The following is a 28,000-nucleotide window of genomic DNA, read 5'->3' on the forward strand; positions in this document are numbered from 1 at the left end:
GCTGGCGTAAAAATACACAAAAAATGTGTGGGATTTGAATCCGTGCCTCCAACATAGGAGCCCCGTGTCCCATGCTCTAATCACCGGTCCAGCCGCATTTTTTGGAAAAATCTGTCAATCTTTATACAACCATTGTCATTTTTTTACAACTGTCAAGAACTGTCAGTTAGTTTTTAAGACAATTATGCATTATTTGGTTTAATTTTAACACACTCATCTACAACCCCCTCGAACTATTTTGTACACAACCCCCTCGAACTATTTACTGTCCATGATGCAATCTTACATTTTTGTTCTTCTCACTCAATGTATCTCATAAATTTAGGATAAGTACAACCGGATCGTGCACTTTAATGTTCAGAACTAAGCTCGTGTATCAGTACGACCACCTAACGGTGCACTGACATAGCTGCTGCAGCCGTAGGCTACACTCCATACGGAGCTACCGTGTGCACATTATTTATAAGAACTGGCAAACAAATCTTCATTTATTTACAATTATTGCTCAATTTAAATGCGGGGTCCATCGATGTACCCGTTATGAAAGTACGGAGATGTTTAATGATTCACGTTACTAATAACACCAAATTAATGTAATTTTGATATGCAATATGACATCGCCTCTGCAGATTACGTAATATAATTTAATTGAAAATCAAACTAATGAGCAGTGGCAGTTCTAGGACCTAATGAATAGAGGGGCAATCAAGGGTTTTCGTTTCACACCCCCTAGAAAGGATCAATGGGTCCTCCCCCTGGGAAATTCGGTACTATAAAAGCTTAGCAGGTGACTTCAAAAGCAATTAACGTCCTTGACTGTGTCAAAAAAACATCCATTACGGGTTTATGATGAAAGGTATGTTTAAATGTATTTATCAAAGCAAGGGTGCTAGGGGAGGGAGACTTGGGCCCCTCTGTAGCCCCCCCTCCCTTGGAACCACCACTGCTAATGAGGACAGTGATTTAGTGAATTTTGTCACGGGTGTAGCCTGTGTGTAGCCTGATATGTATAAGATCATGTATAAGATAAGACATATATATATATATATATAGACATATATTCCCTTGATAAGATAACGACAGTACTCCGTTGAAACCAAGAAGCCGAATGAAATAACCAGCACAGAGCATATAATGCAATCTAGTCTTTTATAGTTATTGCGATCTATGCTGTATGCATAGTCTACTTTTCATAATTGATTCATTCAATGTTAGAAAAACTTAAAAAAAAATAGAAAAAATCGGTGATTTGAGTATTATTTTTAGTACTTGATTCTTTTAAGCCTGTCCTTTGACTCATGGCTGTTCTGTTCTAGGGTTCTAGCACGCCCGCCTTTAACTCTAGGCCGCGGCCTGTAGTAAAGGCGGCCGTGGTTCTAGGCCTAGGCTGTTACAAAACAGCACACGGAAGATTTCTCAGGTGCCGTTTGACCTCACTAACTGCTGACGCCACTTTGAGGGAACACCATTACCGCAACAATACGGTGTTGAGCCATCGGCCTCGGTGGTGTAGTGGATAGCGTGTCGGGCTGATAATCCGAGTGTACCGCGTTCGAATCCAGCTGGTAAGCACTAACTTTTTGTCAACATTTTTTTCATATCAGCAAGTTTGGTTGGTTTGGTTCATCGAACTATATAACACAACAAGTTGTTTTATATACTTCGATGGTTTGGTTAGGTTATGACAGTTTAATTTTATAATAAAAAAATTATAAAATTGAATTTTAAGCGTTTATAATTTTATTTTATGAACAAAAATATTTTTTAAATTAGTAAACCTTTATTCGATTTTTTCATTATCAGCACGTTTGGTTAGTTTGGTTAGGTTATGACAGTTCAATTATCTATGGTTCAATTTAATAATAGAAAAATTATAAAATTAATTAATTGTCTGTTTCTTCAGACGCAGCAGTTAGTGACGTCAAACGGCACCTGAGAAATCTTCCGTGTGCCCCACCGTAGACTGTTATGCCAAGTCTTGCCTGTTAGGGCTGTTAGGTTAGGCAGAAGAAAAAAGCCTGTCAAAAAACCTCCTGTAAACAAACTCTGCAGATGAAAAGAAAAGTAGACAACAAACAAACCCTGAACCTGAACCTAAACCTAAAATTAAAACAAAATAAATTGGAGGGATGGCAATGCCTGGGAAAAATATAGAATCTGGATTGATGCTTATTAATACATATAGTGACAGTGATAGTGAAGATGAGACTTCAATAACTGAAAACTGTTCAAATGTGTCAACTAACCTCATTCCTGTTAGTAAGAACCAGGATGCAAATAGGCAAGTAGACAATTTCGTCAAAATTTCTCTTTATTTTAACATCGTTCGTTAAGTAAGACTATGTATCAGAATCTGAATCTTGATTGCCATTGATCAATCATTTATTGAATTAGGCATAGTGGGTACAGTTTCTTAACTGGGCTACGCTAATATTGATTGAAACTAGGTATAGAATTGAAAATATTGATTAATAATTAATGTTTTAAAATATATCTATTATAAAATTAAACTATCATAACCTAACCTAACCAACCAAACTTGCTGATGGTGAAAAAATCGCATTAAGGTTTACTAATCGAATCGATAGTTTCAATCAATATTAGCGTAAGTTAGCCCAGTTAAGAAACTGCACCTGGCATAGTCAAATTAGGGCTAGATCTTAAAATAGGCCTAGATCAAACACACAAAATCACAGATTATGTAAAATACATAAAAAAGTGAGTGTAATGGTTGGTAGCTAAATAAGCTTAATCTAATGGCTAGATTAGAATAGTTGAATTCAAGAATTCATCAAGGGTATAAAATGGATACTGTCATAACCTAACCTAACTAAAGCAAACTTGCTGATGAAGAAATCGAATTAAGGTTTACTATTCAAATCGACAGTTTCAATCGATATTAGCAAAACTTAGCCTAGTAAAGAAACTACGCTATTAAAACATTATAAAGTGGGTGTGCACTTACTTAACCCTAGCAGTGGCCGATCGACTCCTGGTGACGATCTGACGTTGATGCTTAGAATGGCCAACGACTCCTTGTGACGATCTGGGCCAAAAATTTTTTAGCGGTAAAAAAAACACTTACAATCAACTCAGATGAGAATAATATATATACCATTCGAAAGATCACATTCTGAACTTTCATTTTATTACATAAACAAACTCTGTAGCAGGTATATAACAATGTCACGACGATTAGAAATCAAATGAATTTTCGACGCGGCACGACTTTTGCAGCCGACACTTGGGAACTAGCAAAACACGTCTTGTTTGGCATTACCCTGCTTGGGTAATTTTCGTCGTAGGATGTTGCGAGTGGTACCACTGGATAGCCATTGATTTTATCTTCATTGTGGTAGTAATATTTATAACGATATATTGATTGCACAACCGGTACGATTTTATGAAAACAGCTGTTTTCGAAATTTTTAACAAATGGCCAATCGACTCCAGGTGACGATGTGGAAAATACGAAATACATACAGTGTAATTTATTATTACTAGTCATATAGTATATCATTTTGAAGAGGAAGAAATTTAGATTCAGAGAGTGGCAGCCCTGCACTCAGGGTTAATTCTGTATGCTCGCATGTAGACGACGGAAGTAAGTCATTACTGCTACAGCTGTCTTGTGTATTCGCCATTGTTTGTTGTTGCCGTGAGTGTTCGCTCTGGTGTTATCTGCGATTTATTACTAATTACGTTATTAGTTCGTAGTGTTAGTGTTAGTGAAGTTTGTGTGTGTGTATAACAGTAATCTTCATGCATTTTATTATGCATAAATATTACTGAATTGTGTGAAATAGTGTTCATAAAAGGTTATATTTTGTTAGCATCATGTCCTAAAATGACGATTCTGACATTCAGAGATTGTTGTACGAGACGGACCTTAGTTCGCCATGCTATGCTATATAATGATATACCCAAGGTGTTATACATTTTTATAAAGGTAAATGAATACACTACAACATGTTTATAATGGTTTGGGGGTAAAAAATTTTGTAAAAAAGTTATAGCCTATACTAAATAGGCCTACTCCTGTATTTTGTTAGCATCATGTCCAAAAATGATTCTGACATTCAGAGGTGCTATATATGCTATATAATGATTTACCCAAGATGTTATACATTTTTATAAAGGTAAATGAATACACTACAACATGTTTATATTGGTTTGGGTGTAAACAATTTGGCAAAAAATTATATAAGCTACTAAATCCTGTACACTCCATTTTCTCGAAATGCGCAAAAAATTCAAAAAGGTCTCTCAAATTGATACACAATCATAGGTGAAAATAACTTTTTACCATCATACTTATGTCTTTTTTGGATTCCTTACTTCATTAGCTTTACAAATATGTAGGCTACATATCATCAGCCTACATAATGTTTCACAACACAAACAAACACTGTAGGCTATAGTTTACACTTATTTGCGGTTTTGCGGTTATTGTATTATTATGTCCCTATTACGTACCTACAAAAAAAATATGTCTAACATGTTATACATTTTTATGTAGGTAATTGAATACACTACAAGATTGTTATGTTGGTTTGAAGTAAAAAAATTTGGTACAAAAGTTGTATACTAAATACTGTGAATTTTTTTTCTCGAGAAATCGCTAAAATATAAAAACATTATTTTATCTACGTATGTTTATAGGTAAAAAATTATTTTTACCATAAACTTTATGACTTTTTTTTATTCCTTACTTCATTAGCTTTACAAACATGTATATATCATTATTAGTATACACATATATTATAGAACTTTTTACAACATAAACTAGCACGGTACGGTTTTCAATTTTTTCGGTTCTCCGTTTGTCATTATATTTCGCCCCAAAAACTTATAAAAAAAAATATTTTCCTAACATGTTATATATTTCTATGTAGGGAATTAGAATGTCTACAAAATGTATATAATGAATTTCCCATAAAAAATCCGTAGGAAAAAAAATACCGAGGCCGCTTTTGAAATTTCAAAAAAAAAATCAAATTTTTTTATTTTTTTCACCTTACCGATAAAATACACTGTCTAAATCATTATGATATTACTATTTCTAGATTCTCCTGTTCTTTCCGAACAAAATGAATATGAGGTTGGCTAGGTTTACTTGTACGGTTGAATTTTTACGAATTTTCAAAAAAAGGTCTGCAAAATCGCCAAAATGGGTTGGCCATTCCCCACTTCTAACATTGGCCACTGCTAGGGTTAACTGGTTGGGTCCGCGGAATTGGCTAACTCTGGAACTCGCTAACCCCATGTTAAATGCCCTATCTTCAAATTTGGTCGATGAGAGGAACTCGCTAACTTGTTCGGTTTCGGAATTGGCTAACTCCGGAACCCGCTAACCCGCTCTAGAGCCGGGTTAGCGAATTCCGTCCTCGTACGGAAGTCGCTAACTCGGTCCCTCGGCGGAACTCGCTAACTCCCAATCAGAAGCCTCGCGGGCCGTCCAATGGGAGCCAAGCACGAATATTTTTGGCCAGTGTTGCCGAAAGTGTAGTACCTATATCGTATCGGCACCATAATGTCGTATCCTACGCTTAATTAGGAGTAAGAGCAACGTAGTCGATAAAATAAATATATTTTGAAGTATGTTTAACCACAGAGAAGTTCTTATGATTATTAGGGTGGAAAATGCATTATAGTCTTAAGCATAGACTAACGAACACAAGTAAACTTTACATCCCATTGTAAACTTTGAAGCTCGTTTTTCGTGTCTAGTTCATGTCCGGTGACACTGATCGCTAGTGTCGACAAAATTGTGTTTCTATTATTTTATAGTTAACTTCATGATTTGTTCCTTACTGTTTGGTTATATAACTAGGGGACGTGTTATTAGTTGTGATTAGAACGTTTTATTTGGTTAAACGAGGTTTTAAATTACTGAAAACAAGAAACAATTGTAAACAAAACACGACCTCTAAAGACAGTGCACCGGACAGAACTAACAATACAACTGTCTTCAGATCATCCGTAAGGATGAGAAATGTACTAATATAAGGGAGTATGTTTTATATGTGGGTTTCTTACTTAAATAGTAGCTTATTGGTATGAAAAAGATAAAAATGCACATTTAATTTGGATCTATTACATGTTATGAAATATCTATTTTCGTAGTCCGCCATTTGTTTCTTTTATTCGAATAAATAGGTACCATTTTGTAAACTTCTGCAAATAAAATTTTTGAGTTCGTATTTTATATACTGGGCTTGTAGTAACCTTAAATCATAAATCATAATAAAATTTACACGTTAAACGTCATTACAGAATTACATTGTAGTGGTAATGTATTTTTAAATAGAGCTATTGAATTTAAATAAATATTTATCAATACATTATAAAGTGGTAGGCCTAATGTATTCATGGATTGCATTAAAAGTTAGTTAGTCTATGCATAAATACAACTTGTAAATTTCTTTTATCGTAGGCTATTAGTGTAGAACCCGGGTCATCCTCTTAATTTTGTTGAATTAATATTAATTTTACGTCTTTCAGTAGGCTTACTTTTTAAAAGTCTGGAGTTTTTTCCAGGCTGGTTCTATCTTATCCAAAAACAAAGCTATTGTCTATTGTGTAGCTCAGTACTGGGGAACGGTGAACCGAGCAATGGCTTGGTATAGTTTATATCGTTTGTGAAAGCAATATAAAGGAAACCCAACACTCAAATCAGGAAAATCCGTCAATTAGTTTATTAAGAATCGTGAATTAAAACAACCCTGTCACGTTTTATTATATGAATATTATATCTTCTCCTATTTTTTACTAGTGGTGCTTAGGTGTACAATCTAAAAACTGTTTTAAAACATGTAACATTATTGCTAAAAAATTCAACACATTTTAGAATTAGGCAACTATTTACTAGTAGGTCTACAATGCTTTGGTTCAAACTATTAGGCCTAGATAAAAAATTAGTCTATGTCATCATATTTGTACACGTAAGTTGGACGATTCAACGACGAACATTTAATTTAAAATCTATGAATTAATTATGAAAGTTACGATGGTTGATGACTGTATTAATTAATGGTTTGGTTTATTACGACATTACAATTAAATCTGTTTTCCGTGTTTAAGAACTTGCGTGTATTTTAGCTTAATTTCGTAGAGGTTTAATTATTTATTACCAATTAAACTAAATTTTGAATATTTTTCATATTCTATTTTTTTCTTTTATACTGATGGCATTTATATTTAAGATCGAAATCATAAACATTTAACTGGCCATTGTACAGTTTAATAAAAAAAACTTTTTCATGATTTTTTAATTGTCTTTTAATTACTTTGGGCTAGTTATCTGTTAAAAGTGGAATTAATAACATAAAACAATAACATTTACTGTATCTTTATAGACACTGACATTTTAGTGTACGATTATTTTGTCGTACAAGGTTGGCAACGCTCCGAGCAGTGGGCGCGACCGGGTTAGCGACTTCCAGAGTTAGCGAATTCCGCCGCGAGACAAAATCGAGTTAGCGGGTTCCGGAGTTAGCCAATTCCTGACTGAGACGGTTAGCCAGTTCCAGAGTTAGCCAGTTCCGCCACACGACCGAGTTAGCGAGTTCCTGAGTTAGCCAATTCCTACGTCTCAACTGGTTCAATTCCAAGCGAGATCGTTTCCAGACCCAGATGTGATTTATTGGGCTATGGATTAAGCCATCATTTCATCATTTCAAGTCATGCCATCATTTAACAAAAATTTTGAGGTTTGATACTGATAAGACCAGGGTTTGGACCGTTCTGTTTCAAAATGTAAAAAATACCATTGGTGTAGTCAACACACAAAACAAAACAAGTCGCTGAGTAAAAAAGTAAGTTACATTAGTTGGTGACATTTAATTTAGGCCTAAGCTCACTTATACTATAAACCTACAAAACATTGTTGTAGCATGTTGCATGTTAAGTTTTATGAATTTCCCAAGCTTATTCCACTTCTTTTCACCATACATGAGCCAATCACCATTCACCAATCAGCCTAAAATAGCCCATGTATCAAAGTGTTTATCACTGTTTTAAGACTTGATTAAATTAGCCTAATTAAGAGGAGGATTGTATACCCATGATTGTTTGTCACACAAGTCAAACAAAATAGTAGGTAACAATGTACAGCATGCGAGGTATGAAATTAAAATAACTTTAACATATAAACATCTTTGCTCACAGTCAGGATATGAACCAATCCCCTTGTTTCAATTGGATATTTGGTTCTCTTTTAGGATGTACTAAAGACAAATTTTATTTTTGAATACAGACTACCCTTACCTTCTACAATATCACAGCTTTATGAAAAAAGCAGTGTTCCGAATGAAAGTCCACAAGACAACCCTACTCTTCATGACGGAAGAATACGTTCCTTTCCTCACGAGCGAGGGAACTGGTCAACTTACGTGTTTGTGCCTTGTAAGTAAAATTCAAATAGGCTAGTTTTTTTAGGTAGGCTACAACAGACATTTGTTCAAAGTGTCCATTGTTGTGCTAAGATCCCATGGCTCTTTGAGAAGTTAGGGCTGTATATATTTTGTTCAAACAACCTGTACGCACCTCTTAAGTGTTTAAAGATTACACATACATTTCAAATGATACTTTTCATTTCTTTTCATTTCATTTCATTTATTTCAACGGTAATCACCATTTATACAATAATAATAAATACATTTATGATACAGGCAATAATTCAGTCTTATGAGTAACAATAATAACAAGCAGAATAGAACTAGAAATTGATAACAAAAAGGATATAACAAACAAGAAATTAAGATTAAGATTAGAGAGGCAGTGTAAAACAGAGATGATAAAGACGTGAAATAACAACCAACAATAAATACAAAACCGCAACAATAATGAATAACAGTGAATAAAAATATGAAATAGCAATAAACAGCATAAACAGATAATAAGCAGCAAGAAATGTAAAGTAACAATAGCAGAAACGTTTAAAAATAAACATTAAACTTGTTTAATTTTGTACTTTTTGTGGCCCATTAGTGGCACCACCAAGGTAAATTAACTTTTACATAATCTGGCTCAGCACAGAGCCGACCCGACTTCTGAAGGAGGCAGTTGATCCAGAGAAGAAATCTATGTGTGTAGCAATTTGACTCCCTAGTCGATGCAATCTGGACAGACTGCTGAGGTAGGCGAAAAGTGTCGGCTGAGAGCGACGCTGGAAGGAGGTTCTAGAACGTGTCCCTCTAGGTACAGCAAGGTCAATATCGACTGCTATTAACGTTCTAAATATATAGCTGTGTAGCTGTGTGGATATATAGATCTCGGTAGTACAGTAATGAGAAGTTTACAGGTTTGGTCCTGAGAAAAGTTCTAGAATCGTTTTGATGGCTCAAAACAAAACCCTGATGATCTTAGTCTGTAACAAGGATACAAATCTCAAAAAATCCTAAAAATCTAGGCCCTTGTGCTCTATGCTACACCCTTAGTCTGTAACAATGTGATTATCTCAATAATTTAACACTAATCCTACAACCCTTCAACCCAAAAATATGCCCTGGTGTGTAGGCCTTGTATTAATCTAATTCTTTTTTAAGAGAGGAGGGAATATGTGTTTACGCACACAGGAGCCTCCAGTATTGTGAGAATTGTGAATTGATCAGACTTCTCACTAAAAAATCCTGTACTTTGTTGGACACAGTCCAGGGATTGTTTGTCACATTTCTTCAAGTCAGGCCAACGCAAGACCTAACCCCTCAGGGCTCACCCAAACGGTCCGGACTACAACGTCCCCCACCCTCGACGATACAATCCACTTTTTGATCAGAATCACATTCTTGGTTTTACTCAGAGTACATGAGAGACCGGGTCGATTCATGTGTTGATGGTATGCATGACTCGGTTCAGTTTCTGCTGGGCCAGCTCAACGCCACTTGCAGCTATCAAAGCTGCAATGTTATCTGCATACCGAACGAATACAGTTTCATGAGGCATCTCGGACTTCAGGAGGCTGTTGTAGGCGTCGTTCCAGAAGTCTGGACCATTTATGGATCCTTGACCGACACAAACAGTGATAATTATCACCTGTGGGCTCAGTAAAGTCATAAATTAATTTAATGTAACATTGACATCGTAATCAAAGTTTAATTAATATAAAAATGTAAAGGTTGTTTGTTGATTTAGATGATCCTGGCGAAGGATTTGAAGAGTTAGTAGATGGCCTAACCTTGGTTGGTCAACAAGCTGGGATAGAACTGAAGACAATTCAAGAAACACATATTTCTCTCACTCGCACTGTTGTTCTGTTGCATCATTGGATTGAAAGCTTTGTCTCTTCGGTACGATTGGCAATTTCTCATTTTCCAAGGTAAAGTACCTATGAACTTTTTAGTTTATTAGTTTCCAAAAAAAAAGTATAGTTGGAAAATCAGAGTTAGCCTACCTATGCTTCGGAGTTATGGATTTACCAGAATTCCAAAAACAAATTGGCCTATTAAACTCCTACATTGACTGTTTCATGGCTTTATTATTCCACTCTATTTTATTTTAACACATGATTTTAACATAAGTTAATTTTTAATTTTAACAAGTAACGTTTTTAACCCTTTTCAATATTTATTGTGAAAGTTCAATGTACCATTTCAAACATGTCTAATATTGTGTGATGTAGGTTTGTTGAGGGCCTACCTACTGAAGTAACTCATGTCTTTTTGAAAAAAGTATCCCGTTAGAGTAAAACTAAAAAGTAAATAAGTTAGAGGGTAAATTTACCACACTCCAGCAGATTTCACCGTCCGTTTTCTTTAAATAACGATTTAAGGGTGGGCTCTACCTCAGCTCGGAAATCTCAGAACGATGTTCGAAGTGTCCGCCAGACTGCGCCGTGTCGGTTCAACCCAGTTGGAGGGGAAGGGGTGGGAGGAGCTAGGAGGTTCGCGAGTTGACTGCCGCTCCCCGCTAGGCAGTGCAGTGCCCTGCGGAGTAGTGATGTGACGAGTAGGGTACTTTCCTGACTCGAGTGACTCGACTCGCCAACTGCCGTGAACTCGAGTTACGAGTCGAGTCAGACTCGAGTGATAAGATATTTATAAGAAATTTTGATTCTATCGATCTCTTATGTACATCTTAAAAATGTTATAATCTTTGAGTAGAATCTTTTAAAGTAATCAGAATTATGACTGTTATTTGTTTTAAAATAACGCCTGTATATATAGCAATTACTCGAATTCGAGCAGCAGGGACACTAGTATGCGTAAAAACGGCGACGACGCAAAGATAGAATAGAATCAACCGAGAGGAGGGGAAATATCGATCGATGGCTGTGGTGGGAGAGCCGACGACGGGTTGAGCCGTTGGCCGCATGGCCGCGCCACTGCACGGCGCCTTGAAGAGCGCTTGCAAGCCTTTCGAGTCTGCGTGATTACATAGTTATCATTCAACTTTTTAGTAAACTAATTCCAGGTTCTTGTTTTTAAGAATCTATTGCACGTCTCCCGTTTTTTATTTTTTCTCTAAAAATTATTTTTATGTATTAAAACTCATGATAAAGAACGCCTCTTTTTACATTTTTCACCAACCTTTGAGCCCAAATTTTTTTAAATTATCAAAATTTTAAAAAACGGGAAACCTACAATAACATTTGACGGAAAATATGACACCAAGATCTTTTAAATCGGTTCACAATTGGGGCTACAATCAGGAAGAACTAAAACCCTTACATTTGCGCGCGCCAGACGGGTAGAGCGCACCCTTAATTTTCTGGTTTAAAAAGAGCACAGAAACCATTTGCTTACTGTGTGGTGATATAGTATTTTTCCAATTTATTACTTGATTAGGACCTGACCCCCTTCACCTCAAAACAGCTTTTTCTGCTTGGGACTGTTGATCGAAGCATGCCAAGACAATTTTTTCTAGAATCTGCCTCTGTGTGTAATTTCTTGACTTAACACCAGGTGTCAGGATGCTAGGTGTATGTTGACTTTCTCTTTTCATACCATCAATGACAGCATGGTTGATAACCTCGTTTTTGGACTCAACCCCATATCTGCAGATTTTTGGGTCTCTAGTGCTGCTTTGGACTTGTTAGTTCTATTTACCAGTAACTATGCAATAACAGAGTCAGTTCAAAAACAAGATTTCTGTTTTAAATCACAAAACATTTATCAATTTGTTTTTCAAGATAATTATAGGCCCTACTATAGAATTCTGCATTCATTTTCATAAAAAAAGAATGGAAAGTAAATAAAAGAAACATCTAATAACACTTAAAACATATATTTACGCTTATACTGTTACTCACAAGACGGTAAATATACCTACATAAAAGATGGTAAATGTTGATCGATTTCGATTGGACACTCCAATCATCATCACGTTTCTTTTATTTACTTTCCGTAAATTGAATAACACATACAATGCTGATCAAGAAGTTATTTAAAAAAAGAAAGATTATATTTTGTGACAAAGATTTTAGACTATGATGTTAGTTTGGATTATTAGTTGGATGACAAAAAAATACTAACGTTGGTAAGGTGTTGTTTTAGATTCACATTAATTTTGGGTCCACCCGCTGTTTACTGCAATGAAGAGCGCACCAGAACATTTTTAGGACTGAAAGTGGAATCTGGCTCCAAACATCTATGTGATATGGCTCATGCACTCGATGGCTGCTTGGCGGAATTCCGGTTACCTCCTTTCTATGAAGCAAGTAACTTACTATTTTTTTTAATTTTTTTATTAAGGAACTTTTTTTATTAGATTATGGAATTTTTTGGGATGTACACCTACAGAGATTAATGTGCCGCATTTAAAATTTATCCTGCTGTTGTAAACCTGCAGAATAAGGAATTGCCATTTGCCTGAATGGATATATACTAAAATATTTCCTTTAACTTGTCAGATTCAAATTACAATTCACATTTAACCCCTTATAAATAAAATAGGTCAGTAGCCTATCACTGGATCTTTGAAATCACACTTATTAAATAAATTAAAGGCAAGGGGCCAAAGTCCTACAGGAAATTACCTTCTTAATCATCATTCGTCCCTCCGCTAGATTATAAACTTAAGCATTGAAATGACACCTCAATTGTAAAAATCTGTTTCAATGAGGGGTGAAAAAGAGATGTTACCGAATTACTATATTACGTTACTAGTCCTGAAAATATGTGTTTACCGGACAAGTGTGTTCATTCCTGTGCGAGACGAAGTCGAGTATGGGATTACCATACGAGTCCGGTAAACACATTTTGGACGAGTACGTACGATATTTTACGCCATACTACTCTAAGCTAACTTAACAATAACAAATCTGTTAAAATCCTTATATATTCCCGACTAAAGGACTACGGTACCAATCACTATTCATAAACTCTAAGAGAGGTTATGTTTTTATAACCACTCATTGCCAAATATAATCAGCTGGTTGGTGTCCGGTAAAAACTCATTACAGTACAGTAGTACATAATGTATCACTATTTGATTAAGCTGGCGGCTAACAGATGTTTTCTGGACTAAATCCTAACTTACGTGGGAAGTTTGTTAAAACAGTGTAGTATGGCATAAAAAATTTTATTGTATCAATTATATAGATAGATTGGACATTTTCACCTTTTAAGAGAATAAATTTCCTAAAACCAATTTTTAAATTATTTGAAACTATAACATCCTTTTTTATTACCCCATGTTGCTATTTTGTGGACTCATTTAAATTTATCATGCTCTACATATTCATGCGAAATTTCACCAAAATGTGACCACAATCGAGTTATTGTGTTCAAGGACACTCATATAAAATTTGAAGGAATAGTGTTTTGATCTCTGGGGACATTAAATGAAAAAGTGAATCGGTCTTGGGTCTAGGTCATACCATACCCCCTGACAACAGTTACAGTAGAACCTTGATAGCAAGACTCTCATGGGATTATAAAATAAGTCTTGTTATCAAGGTTGACTTCTAATTGAGGTTTGCAATACCATGTGTTTAGAGGTAAAATAAATTCAAGGGGATTTGAAAAACACTTGTTATCAAGAGTGACTTGTTATCAAGGGTCTTCTTATCGAGGTTCCACTGTACTTTGTTCTGTAATGCTTCCGTAAACCTTGTTATTATGCTTAGTTTTCTGAAATACTCAGCAACGGCATAGGGGCTTTTAGGCCCGCAGTTTGCAAGAGACACCCTATGAGCCCGAGAGATAATTGTACAACCTCCCCTTCCATGTGAGTTTTTTCTCTACCTCACGCCCTTGGTCCAAGCCCACTGGGTCCACTTACTAAAACTGCCCTGCAGTTTTGTCCTAACTAAGTTTTGTATAGAATTGCATGTTAGAAATTTGTTTAAAGTTATTTTACAAACTAGGTTACCAATTTGATTGTGTTTCCATATTTTGTTGATTATTTACTTGTTTGGGCTGTTTATCGATATTCTGACTATTATAAAGTTGAACTGTGTTTTTTTACGTTATTAGCACTAACATCTAGATTTTGTCGGATTTTCTCAATTTTTTTTTATGTTCAATCTCGCCTGAAATGGAATCAGATTATGGATCTGAAGATGTAATTTATTTTGAAAATATTAAATTCACCATCACCAGCTACAACTGTCAAACAAAGAATTGATAAATGTTGTATAACTTATCATGTTGTACCTGTACTGAAGTTTTATTTTATTTATTTTCCGCCTTCTTTTACAGGACCCCCAGTTTCACATGAGTGTACTCTGGGTTGTCGGTGATGCTCAACACAAGTTGGAGTCAATTTTACCAAAGTTACAGGCTGAGTTTTCTCTTCATGTTGCAGAAAATCCCGATACATTCTGTTTAAGTGTTACTCAGTGTTTATGTAAGACTGGAAATAAATTGTTTACCTTTCCTATGGCACTGTTATGATTTTCTTGTTTTTTGTTTGTAAATAAACTAGATTATTTATAAGACTGGTCCATTTTTACCTGAGACTGTTATTAGGCTACATCCATGGTTATCATGGGTCTAAAATTTTGTACCAACCAATTATGGTAATCCTAAAACGGTTTAAATTACCTTGCACCAGCAATTTATCTTGAGTTAGTAATACCATTGACTATTGGATACAGAAGTTGTATCAATAGGCAAAGGTACCATAGACAAATATAATAAATATAGACTGTCAAAGGAAGGTCCTGCGATATTTGAGCGTATTCGGTATTCGATTCGCTCCCGTCGTTAGATCCTGACCTTATGCTAAGAGCGGGCGCTACAGCAGTGTGTACCGTAACTACACGGCACTTCTAGCGCTGGACGCCAGAACATATGCTAACCGCAGCACTGCTGTTAAGTCTTTATTTAATTATTTTTGTCTATGGTAGTTCCATGGATGGTTCATACTCCCTTAGTAGATTTGTCATCCTTATGGATCAGCTAAGGACAATTATAGTGTTGGTTCCTTCCTGTACCTCTACGGGCAGGTTTTTGTTTCTTGGTATTTCAGTTCAACCTTGTTTAGTCAAATAAAACGATCTAATCATAAACAATAGCTCGTCCCAGCATATACATATACATATATACATATATTTTTACAGCATGTAATACAGCAGTACATACACATTGCGTAAAATATAAAATAATTTGTCACACTAACTTTTGAAAAAGAAATGGTATAAAACTGCCATTTTGGAGACTTAGTTTAGACAAATTTTTCCCTGGTTGCCCCCCCCCCCCTCCCCCTTGTGACTGTTCTAGATCCGCCACTGGCTCGTCCCTTGGTTATCCAACCAAACAGTAAAGCATAAAACATAAAATTAACCAACCCTAATAAAATAATATATGAAACAAAATTTTGTCGACGCTAGCACTCAGTGTCACTAAAATGAACTAGACATGAAAAAGAAGCTTTAGATTTTACAAAGGGGTCTACTTGTGTATGGTAGTAGACTACTAAGCTTATAGTTTCCGACTGCTAGGGTCTACCTATAAGTGTAACAAAAAATCTAGCCATCTATATCCAAGTTGGGTAGATCATTCGGAACTATTGAAGAAGGTACAAAATGAAAATAAATTAAACATTTCTTTTAAAGTTACAACTACCAACATGGGTGACACAAAACAACTCAACCCTTTCAGCATAGATGCTTGCACGTATTGGCCACTTGGCCAGGTTTTAATGTTTTATTTCAGTTTATTTTTGTTTTGGATGGATGACTTGATTTTTTTACAACCTTTAGGCCTACAACAATTTATATTGCTGTATTCATTAAATAATAGAAATAGGGAGATGTAAAAGGTAGAAGACACAAGATTAATTTAAAAAAAATAATAATCTTCCATCAAAATGAAAAATAGTCACAAAAGTGTTAAAAGGATCATGTAAAATCATTCAAAATCATTTATATGGACAACGTTATTAATCTAAGTTACATATTATTTATATCATAAATTGGTTTTTTGTTACTTTGACTAATTGGTAAAGATCATTATAATAAACTCAGTTTTCAAAATTAATAAATATGATTAATATTTTACGCCACACTACATTATTTTGACGAACTCCCCACGCAAGGATTAAGTCCAGAAAACAGCTGTTTGCCGCCAGCTTATTCAAATGGGGTTTCATTGCGTACTACTCGTACTGTAATGAGTTTTACCGGACACCAATCAGCTGATCATAGTAAGTATTTAGTGTATTTAGTGAGTAGTAGTGTATTTAGGTGGCAATGAATGGTTAACAAAAACGTTATGACTAGTGATTTTTAATCCTTTAGTTGGTGGAAATATATAAGGATTTGTACAGATTTAGTAGTATGGCGTGAACTATCGAACTTAACTCGTCCAAAATTTGTGTACCGGACTCGTATGGTAATCCGAACGACCAACGACCACACTCGTTCGGTAAACACTTATTTTCAGGACTAGTAACGTAATATACTATTACCATAGACAAAAAGAAGCTATTACACAACCAATAATATCTGAGAGTTTAAGTAAACAAGGAATTTAGTCAACAGAAATACTAAAGAAAATCATATTCGCAGATTTACTGTTGAGTTCTTTATTCCATACTGTACTTTAAACGGCTAAATTAACAATTTAATTCTTTAAAATTATATAATGGTCTCCTTCACAGGCTAAAATTGAAGGGGGACAATAAGCTGATCAAAACCTTCTAGTTGATGTTTCACTTCATTTTATTGTTTATAAAACCTAAGCATTTGTTCACTAACATGGAACTTTGAGGATCAAGCAAGAATCTTGAAATTGAATCTTTCGAGGTATTTGATTTCATAAATGACTCAAGTGTACTGGCAGCATCAAATTTTCCTTCTTCCAACAATTTCCTTGAAGATTCATAAAGTTTTTTGTATTCTTCAGATTGAGGTGTATTATAAGAACTATAGTGTGAAACTGGCATAAATGCCTTCAATTTGTTAGTAACTTCCAAGCAGTTCTCAATGCCTGATTGTTTTCTGTAACCATCAGCTAACTGTATTCTAAATTTTGATGTACCAGTTGTTTTCTTTGTTACATGCAATTCAATGTTTGCGTAAAACAATTCAATCTGTCCACTTCCACCGAGTAAATGCAAAGATTCTAAACAAGTGTCTTTAGACACAATAATTATTTGAGAACAAGATAGGATTAAGAAACTATGTTGTTCATCAATTTGGATGTCCTTCCAGCACTCATTTTCCCATATTGCATACTTTTTTAAAGCCCATTTCTGCTGAACCTCCAAACTAGACATGTCAATGATTGGAACCTAGTTCTATAAAATTATCAATATTTTAACTTACTTCTGTTATTAATTAAAGTATACTACTATGTTACAGGGTTAAGTAGGTACTTATGTTGTTAGCAACAGGTCAATAAAAATACCCTTGAAGCACTGCTCAATCAATAACACTAAAGGATTTGGTCAGCTCAAGTTTCAACTGTGCAAAATGGTATGATTATATTATTATTCTATTCCAACTCCAACAATGGAGTTATTGATAGCCATCAGCTGGAACTGGAAGTGACAACTTCTACGTGCTGACTCTGATCAAACAAAAAAAAAGAATATTTACAGATTAAACCATTGATTATAGGATACTCGAGGGACAATGCTACTACAAAAGTAATTATTCTTAATCTAAGATTATACAATGATATTACTGTGTAGCAAATTTGTTTAAAGAATTTCCGATATTTTACATTTACATATTTCATGGATATTTAAGTTATCGCAAGTGTTTTTATAGTACAGCTGAAAAGTATTTAACCACTATTTAACCGATGCAGGGCCTTTTTTAGCAAACTTGGAGGTCGAGGAATTCGAAAAGCAGACGAATTTAACCCCAATGTTTTTTCGTGTTTTCTGAGTTTTCATTTTAGAATCATCACAAGGATAAAGAGTTTAACGAGGAATAATTTCACTTTTCAATTTAAGACACTTTGAAGAACGCGAAGAAAACTATTCTAGGATTAGGGAAACTCAAGAAATTTTAATTTCTAGATTAACGTAAACCAGTCTTAATTTTAAAGTATACAGTATCATCAAACCTTCTCAAGATGCTCTCTTCCCTAAGAAGGCTTGTATTGAATCCTGTAAGTTTTCTTCTAATTAAATACATAACTTATTTTGTTTGTTATGCTGTACTTACCTACTAATTTACTGGGGATACTATTGTCAGCATAGGCCCTTACTGTACTTTTATTTTAAACCTTAAATTCGCCAGAATTGTTTACTAGACCTGAGTACCTAGTTAGGCCTACTGGATTTAAGATTGGATTAAATACTCTAGTAGACTTAAATTTAACCAACTATCAATATTAAATTAGCCTATTTCAAATTTTGTTTGATGTAGGCCTAAGCCATAAAAATGTAGGTACCTAGGTCCATTGTTACGTAACATCCTGTGTGGGGTAAAAAGTCTCCTGGTTATCGTTATCGCTGACTTGTTATTAGATATCCCTTTACATAACTAGCACCTACACATATAGCAACATAACATTAGCTACATATAGCATTACGCAACCTAGACTTCGAAATTGGATTGAAAATAAGACAACTGAAAGTAAGTTACCCAGGGGCTGGAAGCACTCACTGGGATGAGCTTTTTAAAGTTAGGCCTTAACTTAGTTACACTCTCTCATATTAAAAATGTAACTTACCTTGAAAAATTCACCCTGCGTGTTTATTCTAGTTTCAAATACTGTACTTCCATATTCCTTATCGTTTCATGTCAAAATGCCAACTGGTAATCTTAACTGATGTAAATTATCACTTAAAGGGTGTGGCTGCACTTTACTTTAGGTCCTACACTCATTCAAATAAAAATATCGATTAATCGATTGTTTCATTCGATATATCGTTTGGTTAGTTAGGTTAGGCTAACCTTACCTAACTAACCAAACGATATATCGAATGAAACAATCGATTAATCGGTATATCGATCGATATTTTCATTCGAATGAGTGTAGGACCTAAAGTAAAGTGCAGCCAAGGGTGTTCTTTGTAAGGTAAGTAGGCCTACAGTAAGTTAGGCATTAGGGATTTCGTAAAATGTTGCCTCAATCATCAGAAAGTTTGGCTACTGCCTGGAGTCAAAGGGTGGACTTTAGAACTAGGAATAACTTAGCTTGTACTATTTATGAAGGGATAAAATTTAATTCATCCATGTTGATAAATTTGTATAACTTAGCTCAAAATTATTCCAACTATTTTTTTACGCAGAGGATACTCGTCCGGTAACCGACGGGGATTAGGCATCCGTCAGTTACTGTCATAACCTAACCTAACCTAACCAACTAAACTTGCTGATAATGAAAAACCCAAATGAAGGTAAAATTCTGTTCATAAAATAAAATTATAAATGCAAAAAATTCTAACAAAAGATGTAAGAAATGGCATTCAAAGCAAAATCTTTGACAAAAAGTTAAAGTTACCGACGGGATTCGAACTAGGGACCTCTTGCATGTCAGCCGAGCACTCTATCCACTACACCACGAACACCAACTGGCTGTAATTCGTATCGTTGTGGAAATGGTGTTTCGGGGCCCCACAACCCGTTGACGTCACTGCCGGACACCTAATCCACGTCCGGTTACCGGACGCATATCCTCTGTGATTTTTTTAAGTATCAGTAGCCAATGCCATTTTTGTTATCTATGTTAAATGATGTTTCTGTAACTAACACATTCCTAGACTAGCCTATATGTTTGTTTAATCCACTTTTCATTTCAGATATCTGCAGTAAGAACCCTGCAAACTAGTGCTGTTAGTAGACATGATGCTCTGTTTGTGGTAAGGATCATGTTACTTTAGGGCGTGTAGACCTACCAGTAGTTTAATAATGATTATGAAAGATATTAATAAGCTATGACACTCTAAGAATTGGTTTTTCAGATAAACCTGTAATAATCGCGCCTTAAAAACATTAATGACCTTGCATGTCACAATTATTGTGCCTAGGTAACATCTGGAATTTCGTCTTATGTAACCTTGCCGTATTTTGCACAAATGAAGTACTTTTATTGGCTTGTTTTGGTCTAATTACCCACTCCTTTCCTATAAAATAAGACTGTATTGCTGTATAATCTTCGAGTATTCAAACTGCAGAAAAAGGCAGTGATGATAATTTGCTAATTTCGGAGGAGAGACTCTTGTAGAAATGCTTTCAGGGAGTTGGGATTGCTCACTGTACCCAGCCTAAATTGTAGATGCAACCATGTACTGTAATTGTAAGTATGAATGCTCACCAGTGCAGGGCAGATAGATCCATACTTAGTGACTAGGGGCAGAGACTACTGGAACTCAATTATGTAGAAGTGTGGTACAGTAGACTCCCTCTTACCTGGACTCCTCGGGACCGAGGCCAGTCCGGATAACGGTTTTTCCGGTTAAGCCGACGTTCCCAATAAATCGTTTACGGTGATATTTGACTTAAATTTAGGAGAGCATTGTATTAAGACATGTGATCACTGGTCTCAAATCTTTCCCACGAGAACAGTTGTTTCAGTACCGCCCACTTCCTGCCGATCTAGTCCGGTTAAACCAATGTGCTGATAAAAATTGTCCGGTTAAAGAGATGTCATTTCCGTCGAGTGTAGTCCGGTTAAACCGATGTCCGGTTAAAAGGTGTCCGGATAAGAGGGAGTCTACTGTATATGAGTTTTTGTTTTCGCAGATTCCCAAAAAACTCCCTGATGCAACAAACAAGCTTTAAAAAAAAACTTATTGTTGCTAAAATGCCCTTTGGTGTTTAACTTTCTGTACTCTGTTGACCATTCCATATCTAAATCCTAGGAAATATCACAAAAATAATTCAGACACTGATGTTAAACAAAACTACTGCGTGTCAAATTTTATCAAAGCAATTTAAACCTGACAAAATATAATAATTAACATGTATAACTTAGTGTTTTCACAAAACGTTACCGGTATTTGATGTTTGAAAGACTATACAATGTACAATAAACAAATTTTTACTATGTTTACATTATTATTACGGAAAGTCTGTTAGATTCTAGACTAAGTTGGGCTTAAATAAGTTATGTCAAATAGTAAGTTATATTTTTGTAAGACCCAAATTGTCTAAATTTATGCAATAGAATTGCGCAACAAATGGTCAGCACATTAAGTAGTATACAGTGTTTTAGACAACCTATACTAACTTACCATGTATATTTGACATTAACACAGTGTTATATAGCGATATGAAAACTACTGTTGTTGAATCATGTAATCATAAACAATCACTTTTTTAAGCTGTATTTTTTAATTCCAGCACCGAGACTCGGATGATAACAATCCAGATGTCAAGTTTGATTTCACTCCGGATAACATGAAGGTAAACTTTTCGTTGTTGTGTGTGTATTGTTACTTTTAGCCTATGATTAAAATGAAACAAGGTAAAAACAAACTACTAAGTATATTTTTCTTAATCATCTTAGTATACACTGCAATGTAAAACAAAATTATTAAATTTGTATTATATAATTTTTTAATAGCTTATAGGCCTAAATTATTGTATTTCATGTTACAATATTTTGTACCTGTCTCGATGTAGTATGAGTGATATAATTCTATGTTCAGAATCAGAATTTGATACAGTTTTATGAGAATATCCAAACTGAAGAAGTCCTACACAAGGACTGAAATCTCCCTAGTGAACGTTATATTCTTTTTTTCCTTGAAACATATTGCTGTGGATGTGTTGTCACAATGCTATGACTGTGCAGAGAGTGGAGGCTATCATGAGTATCTACCCCGAGGGCCACAAGCGTGCAGCCGTGATTCCTCTACTGGACCTGGCGCAGCGCCAGCACGGGTGGCTGCCCATCTCCGCTATGCACAGAGTCGCAGACATACTCAGCATGCCCAAGATGCGGGTGTACGAGGTGGCTACGTTCTACACCATGTTTATGAGGTAAGCCTTGCAAAATCGTCTTGTGGTTTATTTTATGGTACCTTGTCAAGTCGATTGTTTTATCTTTGATTTTTGGACACTAAAGTGGACATCCCACCAATATAAACCAACTGAAATGAATTTTCTTATTTAAATAGAAAATAGTCAAATGAGCCACTAACAGATTGTGCTGTTGTTGAAATTCTATTTTTACCTTTAGTCTAGTGTAATGTGATGATTGACGTGTCATAAAAGATCCTATAGTTGCAGATGTTGTCCTTTCAGTTTGCATTGGTCAACAAGTCTTACACAGTCACAGTCTTACAAGTCTTAGTACAGGGCAGAAAAAACTAATTGTCATCCAGGCCCGTATTTCCCTGATGGCAGTTGCCGGGGGCCTCAATTGGGGCCTCAAATATTTCTTCTTTGTAAATTTATTTCACCAATAATCTTTTTTGCCGTGATCACGGGAGTTGTTGAAATCTGAGTGATCTCAAAAGATCTTCGCTATTTCTCTGTTAACGTAGTAGTTGTCACCATTCATCCGTCATCGCGGAAGAAGTCCTAGATTGTATCGCGACCACGGGAGAAAATGATGATGTCTACACGGCCATGGGAAATGAACTTGATTTTGCCTCGATCGCACCAGGGTTTTTAGCGTGGAAGACATTACCATGATACCTATCAGGTCACAAGCATTAGATCAAGGATATGTGGGTTTACTGAGATTAAATTTCAATATTTTTCATTCCTAGATTCTAGCAATTTAACGTTCATGAAGTATCATTTGTGTGGTGTTGACAGGAAGCCTATTGGGAAGTATCACGTACAGATCTGCACCACTACTCCGTGTTGGCTGCGAGGCTCTGACGACATTCTCAACTGTATCAAGAGCAAGCTTAACATTGAGGTAACGTGAAATAATGTTATTTTGTCTTTAAACATCATTGTACAGTAAACCCTTGCTAAACCCAACTATTTTAGGTACCATATCATCTAGATTAATGCAAATTATTATTATTATTACCATTTGAGATGGGGACGCTACCTATGTGCATATTTTAACCCAAATATGAGTGAAAGATGCGTGTAGAATTGAATTTGATGCCTTGTGTAGCTTTGTTACTGAATAAAATCAGCTGTTTCATTAGTCAGGACCATTTATTGAAAGCCCAATGATCAATTTAATACTGTTAATACTGTTCAGTGAAATGGTGACCATACAAAGTAGGTATTTTAAGCCAAGTATGAATGGAGATGAGTGTAGGATGAGTGGCGCGATCTTGTAATCTTGTTAGTGACTAAGGCCGACATTCCTTAGACACAGCTGTTAATTAATAGCCCATACAGCTAATGGCAACTAAGGGACCCACAGTTTATAGTGGAACCCGAACCACATTTTTGCCTTGGTATTTACGGACAGCTGGGTCCTGTTTTGAACAATCAAAAAGCTACACACTTTTCTCAAGATCGAACCGGTGACCTTTTGAGGTGAGCACTATAACCGCTGAGCTAACCCAGCTATCAAATGAATCCAGACCAAATTAAATAATCTTCATATAATGACTTTGGCGAGTGTAGCTGGCTTACCTAAATGGGACAGAGTCTACTCTGGCACGAGAGAAACGCTTTGGTATGCCACGTAATTAGTGAAATAACTTTTCTTGTACCACAGTGACAATCGCACCCCACTGAACACTACCAGAATGTGTAATTACATTGTCACATTACTGATCTTATTGTTTTCTGTTCACTGGCAGCATGAGTCTCGTGAGGGTGTGGGGAAGTTGTGTTAATAATATTACTGGAAACATCTTGTTTGTTGCAAGCTGCGTCAACTCTACTCCCCCACGTGAGCCGTGACCCTTATAAAAGTGCAAAAGTGGTTATAATTTTACTTATTTCTGAAACTTTATACCTTTTCTAGATGGAACAACATAACTACTGCTGGACACCAGTTAAGTTTACCATGGAGTGTTTTCTCTGTTCCTTACTTCTCTGTACATCAGCTTACTCTGTCAAGATACAGCAGAACCCCTCATATCCAAACTCGGGATAACCGACTCCTCGGGATATCCGACCTAGTGTCTGCAGTCTACTTAACGCCGAGCGCGATCGGTTAACCGAAAGGCTGGAGACTGCACTTTACACTCACAGAGGTTGTCGTGGTCGCGGTAGACGATTACAGATGTAGCGTAGACTGCAGGCTATGCTCCTCCCGATATCCGACCTTGCCCTGGTCCCGTCATGGTCGGATATGAGGGGTTCTACTGTAGTACCCATTCAACTACATTCATTTTCATTTTGAGGCTACATTTAAAAATTGGAATGGGGATGTCAATGTATCATCCGAGGTGTCGGCTTTCCACATTTCCATCTCTTAAACTGTGTAAAACACTACTAAGCCTCTTGGATCTAATGTGACAAACTGTTTCAATGTAGGTTGGAGGGACAACTAAGGACAACTTGTTCACGCTGTCAGAGGTGGAATGTTTGGGAGCCTGTGTCAACGCTCCAATGGTCCAGATCAATGATGACTACTACGTGAGTAATCTATCGTAAAACTTGATGTAGTTCTATTGGGGTTTTCTTGAACCATCGTTGGATAATTGAGTAGTTGAAGTAACTGTTAAACCTTTTAAGCCCGAAAAGACCATGTATCCTCCATCTAAAATTGCATATCCAAACCTAACGAGTCTGAAAACTTAGGCTAAAGTGAACAAAAACAGTTGGAAGTTGCATCATGCATAATTCTGGAGTTAGTTGGATCTTAAAACTGCTACACTTGAGCTTAGGGCGTAAGGTGGGTCCGCACATACGGCAATTTTTGCACATACGGAAGGGTGTTTGCCTGCTTGTCATTTAGCGAATATCAACTTATATTTAGGAAAAGCTAAACCTTCAATTAATCCACACAGAGAAATTTGCAAGATTTTAAAAATCTAATTTGTTTGAGCAAGATTGACTTTGCTCCAAGACTTAAAACAAGATAATAAAAAAAATTTTAAATTATGATTGTCACACTATTTCTACACTAAAACCTTGTTTATTCGGTATTCATTTATCCGCAAAGGTTCGGCTTTCACCTAAATAAAAACTTAAATTAAAGCAAAATTAACATGTAAAGAATTGATTAAATAAGAAAGCCTTCGCAAAAGAAACGCAACAAACAACGCGCTCTTGTATTGCAAGTATTGCAGAGACTTTCTGAAGGCGTTTTTTAACTGTGTACATCTCAAAAATCGGTTTATATGGTAATTTGTAATTAATTTATCAGTTATGACCCTAGTTCCATCTATACAGGACAAACAAGGTTTTACTGTTTATAATATTATTATCACTGAGATCAGAAGTAACACCGTACAAGCTACTACAATTCTTTCGTCTCTTATAGACTTTTTTGTTGTGATACAGTTGTGGTGGTACAGTTTTACATTAAAGATGTCTTATTTTCATTGTATTTTTTTCTTATTTTAGATTTGCTTGATGATTTGTTCTTATTGTAAACTTTTTTTTGTTTGACAGGAGGATTTAAGTGTCAAGGACACTGAAGAAATCTTGGATGATCTGAAAGCTGGAAAGAAACCTAAACCTGGACCAAGGTAGTATATATTTGTATTATATTTTATTACATTTCTACTGGAAAGTTGCTTTTTGCTTTTTCAGTGTATTGAAAGAAATTACAATTTCTGAATTTTAAGTTTAAAAGAACGCCCAAAGCATCTCCTGATTTTTCCAATTTAGTTTTTCATTTCGAAGTGCTACCATTCAACATTACTTGTTTGAAATATCCTTAATGTACAATTAGAGCTGGTTTGCATAAGGTGAATGTTTAAAAAAAGTTTGCAAACAAATAGAAATAAGCAAAATTACATTCACACTGTCATTGTGTTCTACCTAGGGTTGTCATATGGTAATTTGTAAAAAAAGAGGAGATTTTAGCTGGCGGACCCCACTATAGTTAGTAAAAGTTTACGGGCTAGCAAAATTGTATACCTACATAGCACAAATAAATATTATAACAGAAACGGTATGGGTCATAGACATAAACAAATTATGTCACTGGCCAGAAAGTAAACACGTTTTCATTAATATTAAAATGGAACTGTCAAAAAACGCCCAAACCAGTTATTACGGCTGTTAGTAGGCCTATTAATATTTGGGCCAGTGACGTCATTTGTTTATGTTTATTAATCCATACCGTTTCTGGTCAATATTCAAATATGGTACGCGAAAGCATCAAATTTGCATCTTGGTTGTCACATCTCACAAAAAATAACGAATAACGTAAACGACCGCTCTTTGCTAGACTCGATTTGGCTCTGGTAGTGAACAGGAATGCCTTCGGATTTCAGACTGAGATCTGAATGAACAATAAGTGGCCGATAAATTAACTGACTTGTGGGGCTTTACTGTTTACTAAGTATGTTTCTGCATTACTAACATTCCTAACCTTGTATAACTAGAAAAAATTATTTAGTAATTATTCCAACTTCCTAAGATCTCATCGCACATGGTCAATCTATCTAAGAAAGGTCTTCCCAGAGGCCGTTGTCCTATTGGTTGCCTTGTCAATACTCTTTTTATCATCTGGTCTTCTTGGTGACCACGAATTTCGGATCCTGGTATCTCCCTCTACTTTATATCAGTACACTTCACCCTTGTGTTGTACAATATTCGCAGTTAGTCTGGGCGTGCGGACCCTTATGTACTAACCGTCTCCTACGCCAAAGCCATGATGACAACGCTGAGGCACTGAACAACCCCAGAGAGCCGTGTGGGCCAGATGTTTTTGGAAATGAGCAATGAACACTCCCCTCTACACCCCCCACCCTAGCACGGCCGCGCGCCCAGACTAGCTGCGACTACTGTACCAGCTCAACCCTTGCTAAACTTCATTCCATCCACGCACGGGTCCATAGTCTATGTGGACTGGACAGGTAAATCAGGGTGGCTAGTGACCTGGAAAACCTGGAAATGTCAGGGAATATTAAATATCTGGAAAAGTCAGGGAAAATTGTAAAATGTTTAAAACAATTTTAATAATTGTTAGGAAAGGTCGATCTGGTGAGAGTATGTATGCCGTGTGGGTGAAAACTAAAAAATATGTCTGTACAAATAAATTTTGTATTTTTGTACAAATTAATATAAGCTATCCTGTATCTATAGATTTTATGTATTTTTTTGAAATATAAGATATTCTTCAGATAAAGATTAGTCCTTTTGAAGAATTGGTTAGGATTAAGATAGTAATTTTGAATTTGTCAATCTGGGAAAGTTTAAAAAAATCATGGAATTGTCAGGGAAAAGTCAGGGAATTTTTCAATGTGATTTCACTAGCCACCCTGTAAAATGCAATCTGGACCTTGCAATCGTTAGGCAAGCACTTTTACCACTTGCCATGCAATCTTTCCTTTTACACCAAACTCTGTTCTCATTTGGTTTTCCAAATAATCATGCTATTCCTCATACAATAGTTGTTGTATAGTCAAACTAGTCGTGACGTGTTGATGTTTTGTTCCAGAAATGGCAGGTTTGCAGCCGAGCCGATCGGTCAACTGACCTCACTGAAGGGAGAACCCCCAGGTCCGGGCTTCGGAGTGCGATCCGACCTATAAACTCTAGATCCAACAAATCAATAGTTTAAATTTGTAACACTAAATGTAAATAAAATGTTAATGAACTGTTCAA

At 35.8% G+C, this 28,000-nt stretch overlaps 2 protein-coding genes across 2 annotated transcripts; both read left to right on the forward strand.

The window, feature by feature from the left end:
- The first annotated feature begins 2,063 nt into the window (after positions 1 to 2,063).
- LOC129003055 (U6 snRNA phosphodiesterase 1) lies at positions 2,064 to 14,869 on the forward strand. Its single transcript, XM_054431266.1, has 5 exons — positions 2,064 to 2,281; positions 8,258 to 8,406; positions 10,135 to 10,318; positions 12,495 to 12,654; positions 14,643 to 14,869. Exons 1-5 carry the CDS (start codon positions 2,130 to 2,132, stop codon positions 14,835 to 14,837), a joined length of 840 nt encoding a protein of 279 aa, XP_054287241.1. The 5' UTR covers positions 2,064 to 2,129; the 3' UTR covers positions 14,838 to 14,869.
- A 3,398-nt stretch (positions 14,870 to 18,267) lies between these two features.
- On the forward strand, positions 18,268 to 28,000 carry LOC129002595 (NADH dehydrogenase [ubiquinone] flavoprotein 2, mitochondrial). The gene is made up of 8 exons (XM_054430521.1): positions 18,268 to 18,506; positions 20,146 to 20,205; positions 21,689 to 21,751; positions 22,143 to 22,330; positions 23,114 to 23,219; positions 24,752 to 24,853; positions 25,835 to 25,911; positions 27,834 to 28,000. The coding sequence occupies exons 1-8, from the start codon at positions 18,471 to 18,473 to the stop codon at positions 27,925 to 27,927; spliced, it is 726 nt and encodes a 241-aa protein (XP_054286496.1). The 5' UTR covers positions 18,268 to 18,470; the 3' UTR covers positions 27,928 to 28,000.

This window comes from Macrosteles quadrilineatus, unplaced genomic scaffold, assembly GCF_028750875.1.
Source record: "Macrosteles quadrilineatus isolate MER2022 unplaced genomic scaffold, UCM_ALF_1.0 Scaffold_9__3_contigs__length_116548681, whole genome shotgun sequence".
NCBI classification, from domain to species: Eukaryota; Metazoa; Arthropoda; class Insecta; order Hemiptera; family Cicadellidae; genus Macrosteles; species Macrosteles quadrilineatus.

Excerpts from the sequence above, each read along its gene's own strand:
- LOC129003055 (XM_054431266.1), top strand. The coding sequence starts at position 2,130 with ATGGCAATGCCTGGGAAAAATATAGAATCTGGATTGATGCTTATTAAT. Across the intron at positions 10,319-12,494 it reads GCAATTTCTCATTTTCCAAG|ATTCACATTAATTTTGGGTC; the intron begins GTAAAGTACCTA and ends GTGTTGTTTTAG. Across the intron at positions 12,655-14,642 it reads GGTTACCTCCTTTCTATGAA|GACCCCCAGTTTCACATGAG; the intron begins GCAAGTAACTTA and ends CTTCTTTTACAG.
- LOC129002595 (XM_054430521.1), top strand. The coding sequence starts at position 18,471 with ATGCTCTCTTCCCTAAGAAGGCTTGTATTGAATCCT. Across the intron at positions 18,507-20,145 it reads GAAGGCTTGTATTGAATCCT|ATATCTGCAGTAAGAACCCT; the intron begins GTAAGTTTTCTT and ends TTTTCATTTCAG. Across the intron at positions 23,220-24,751 it reads AGAGCAAGCTTAACATTGAG|GTTGGAGGGACAACTAAGGA; the intron begins GTAACGTGAAAT and ends GTTTCAATGTAG.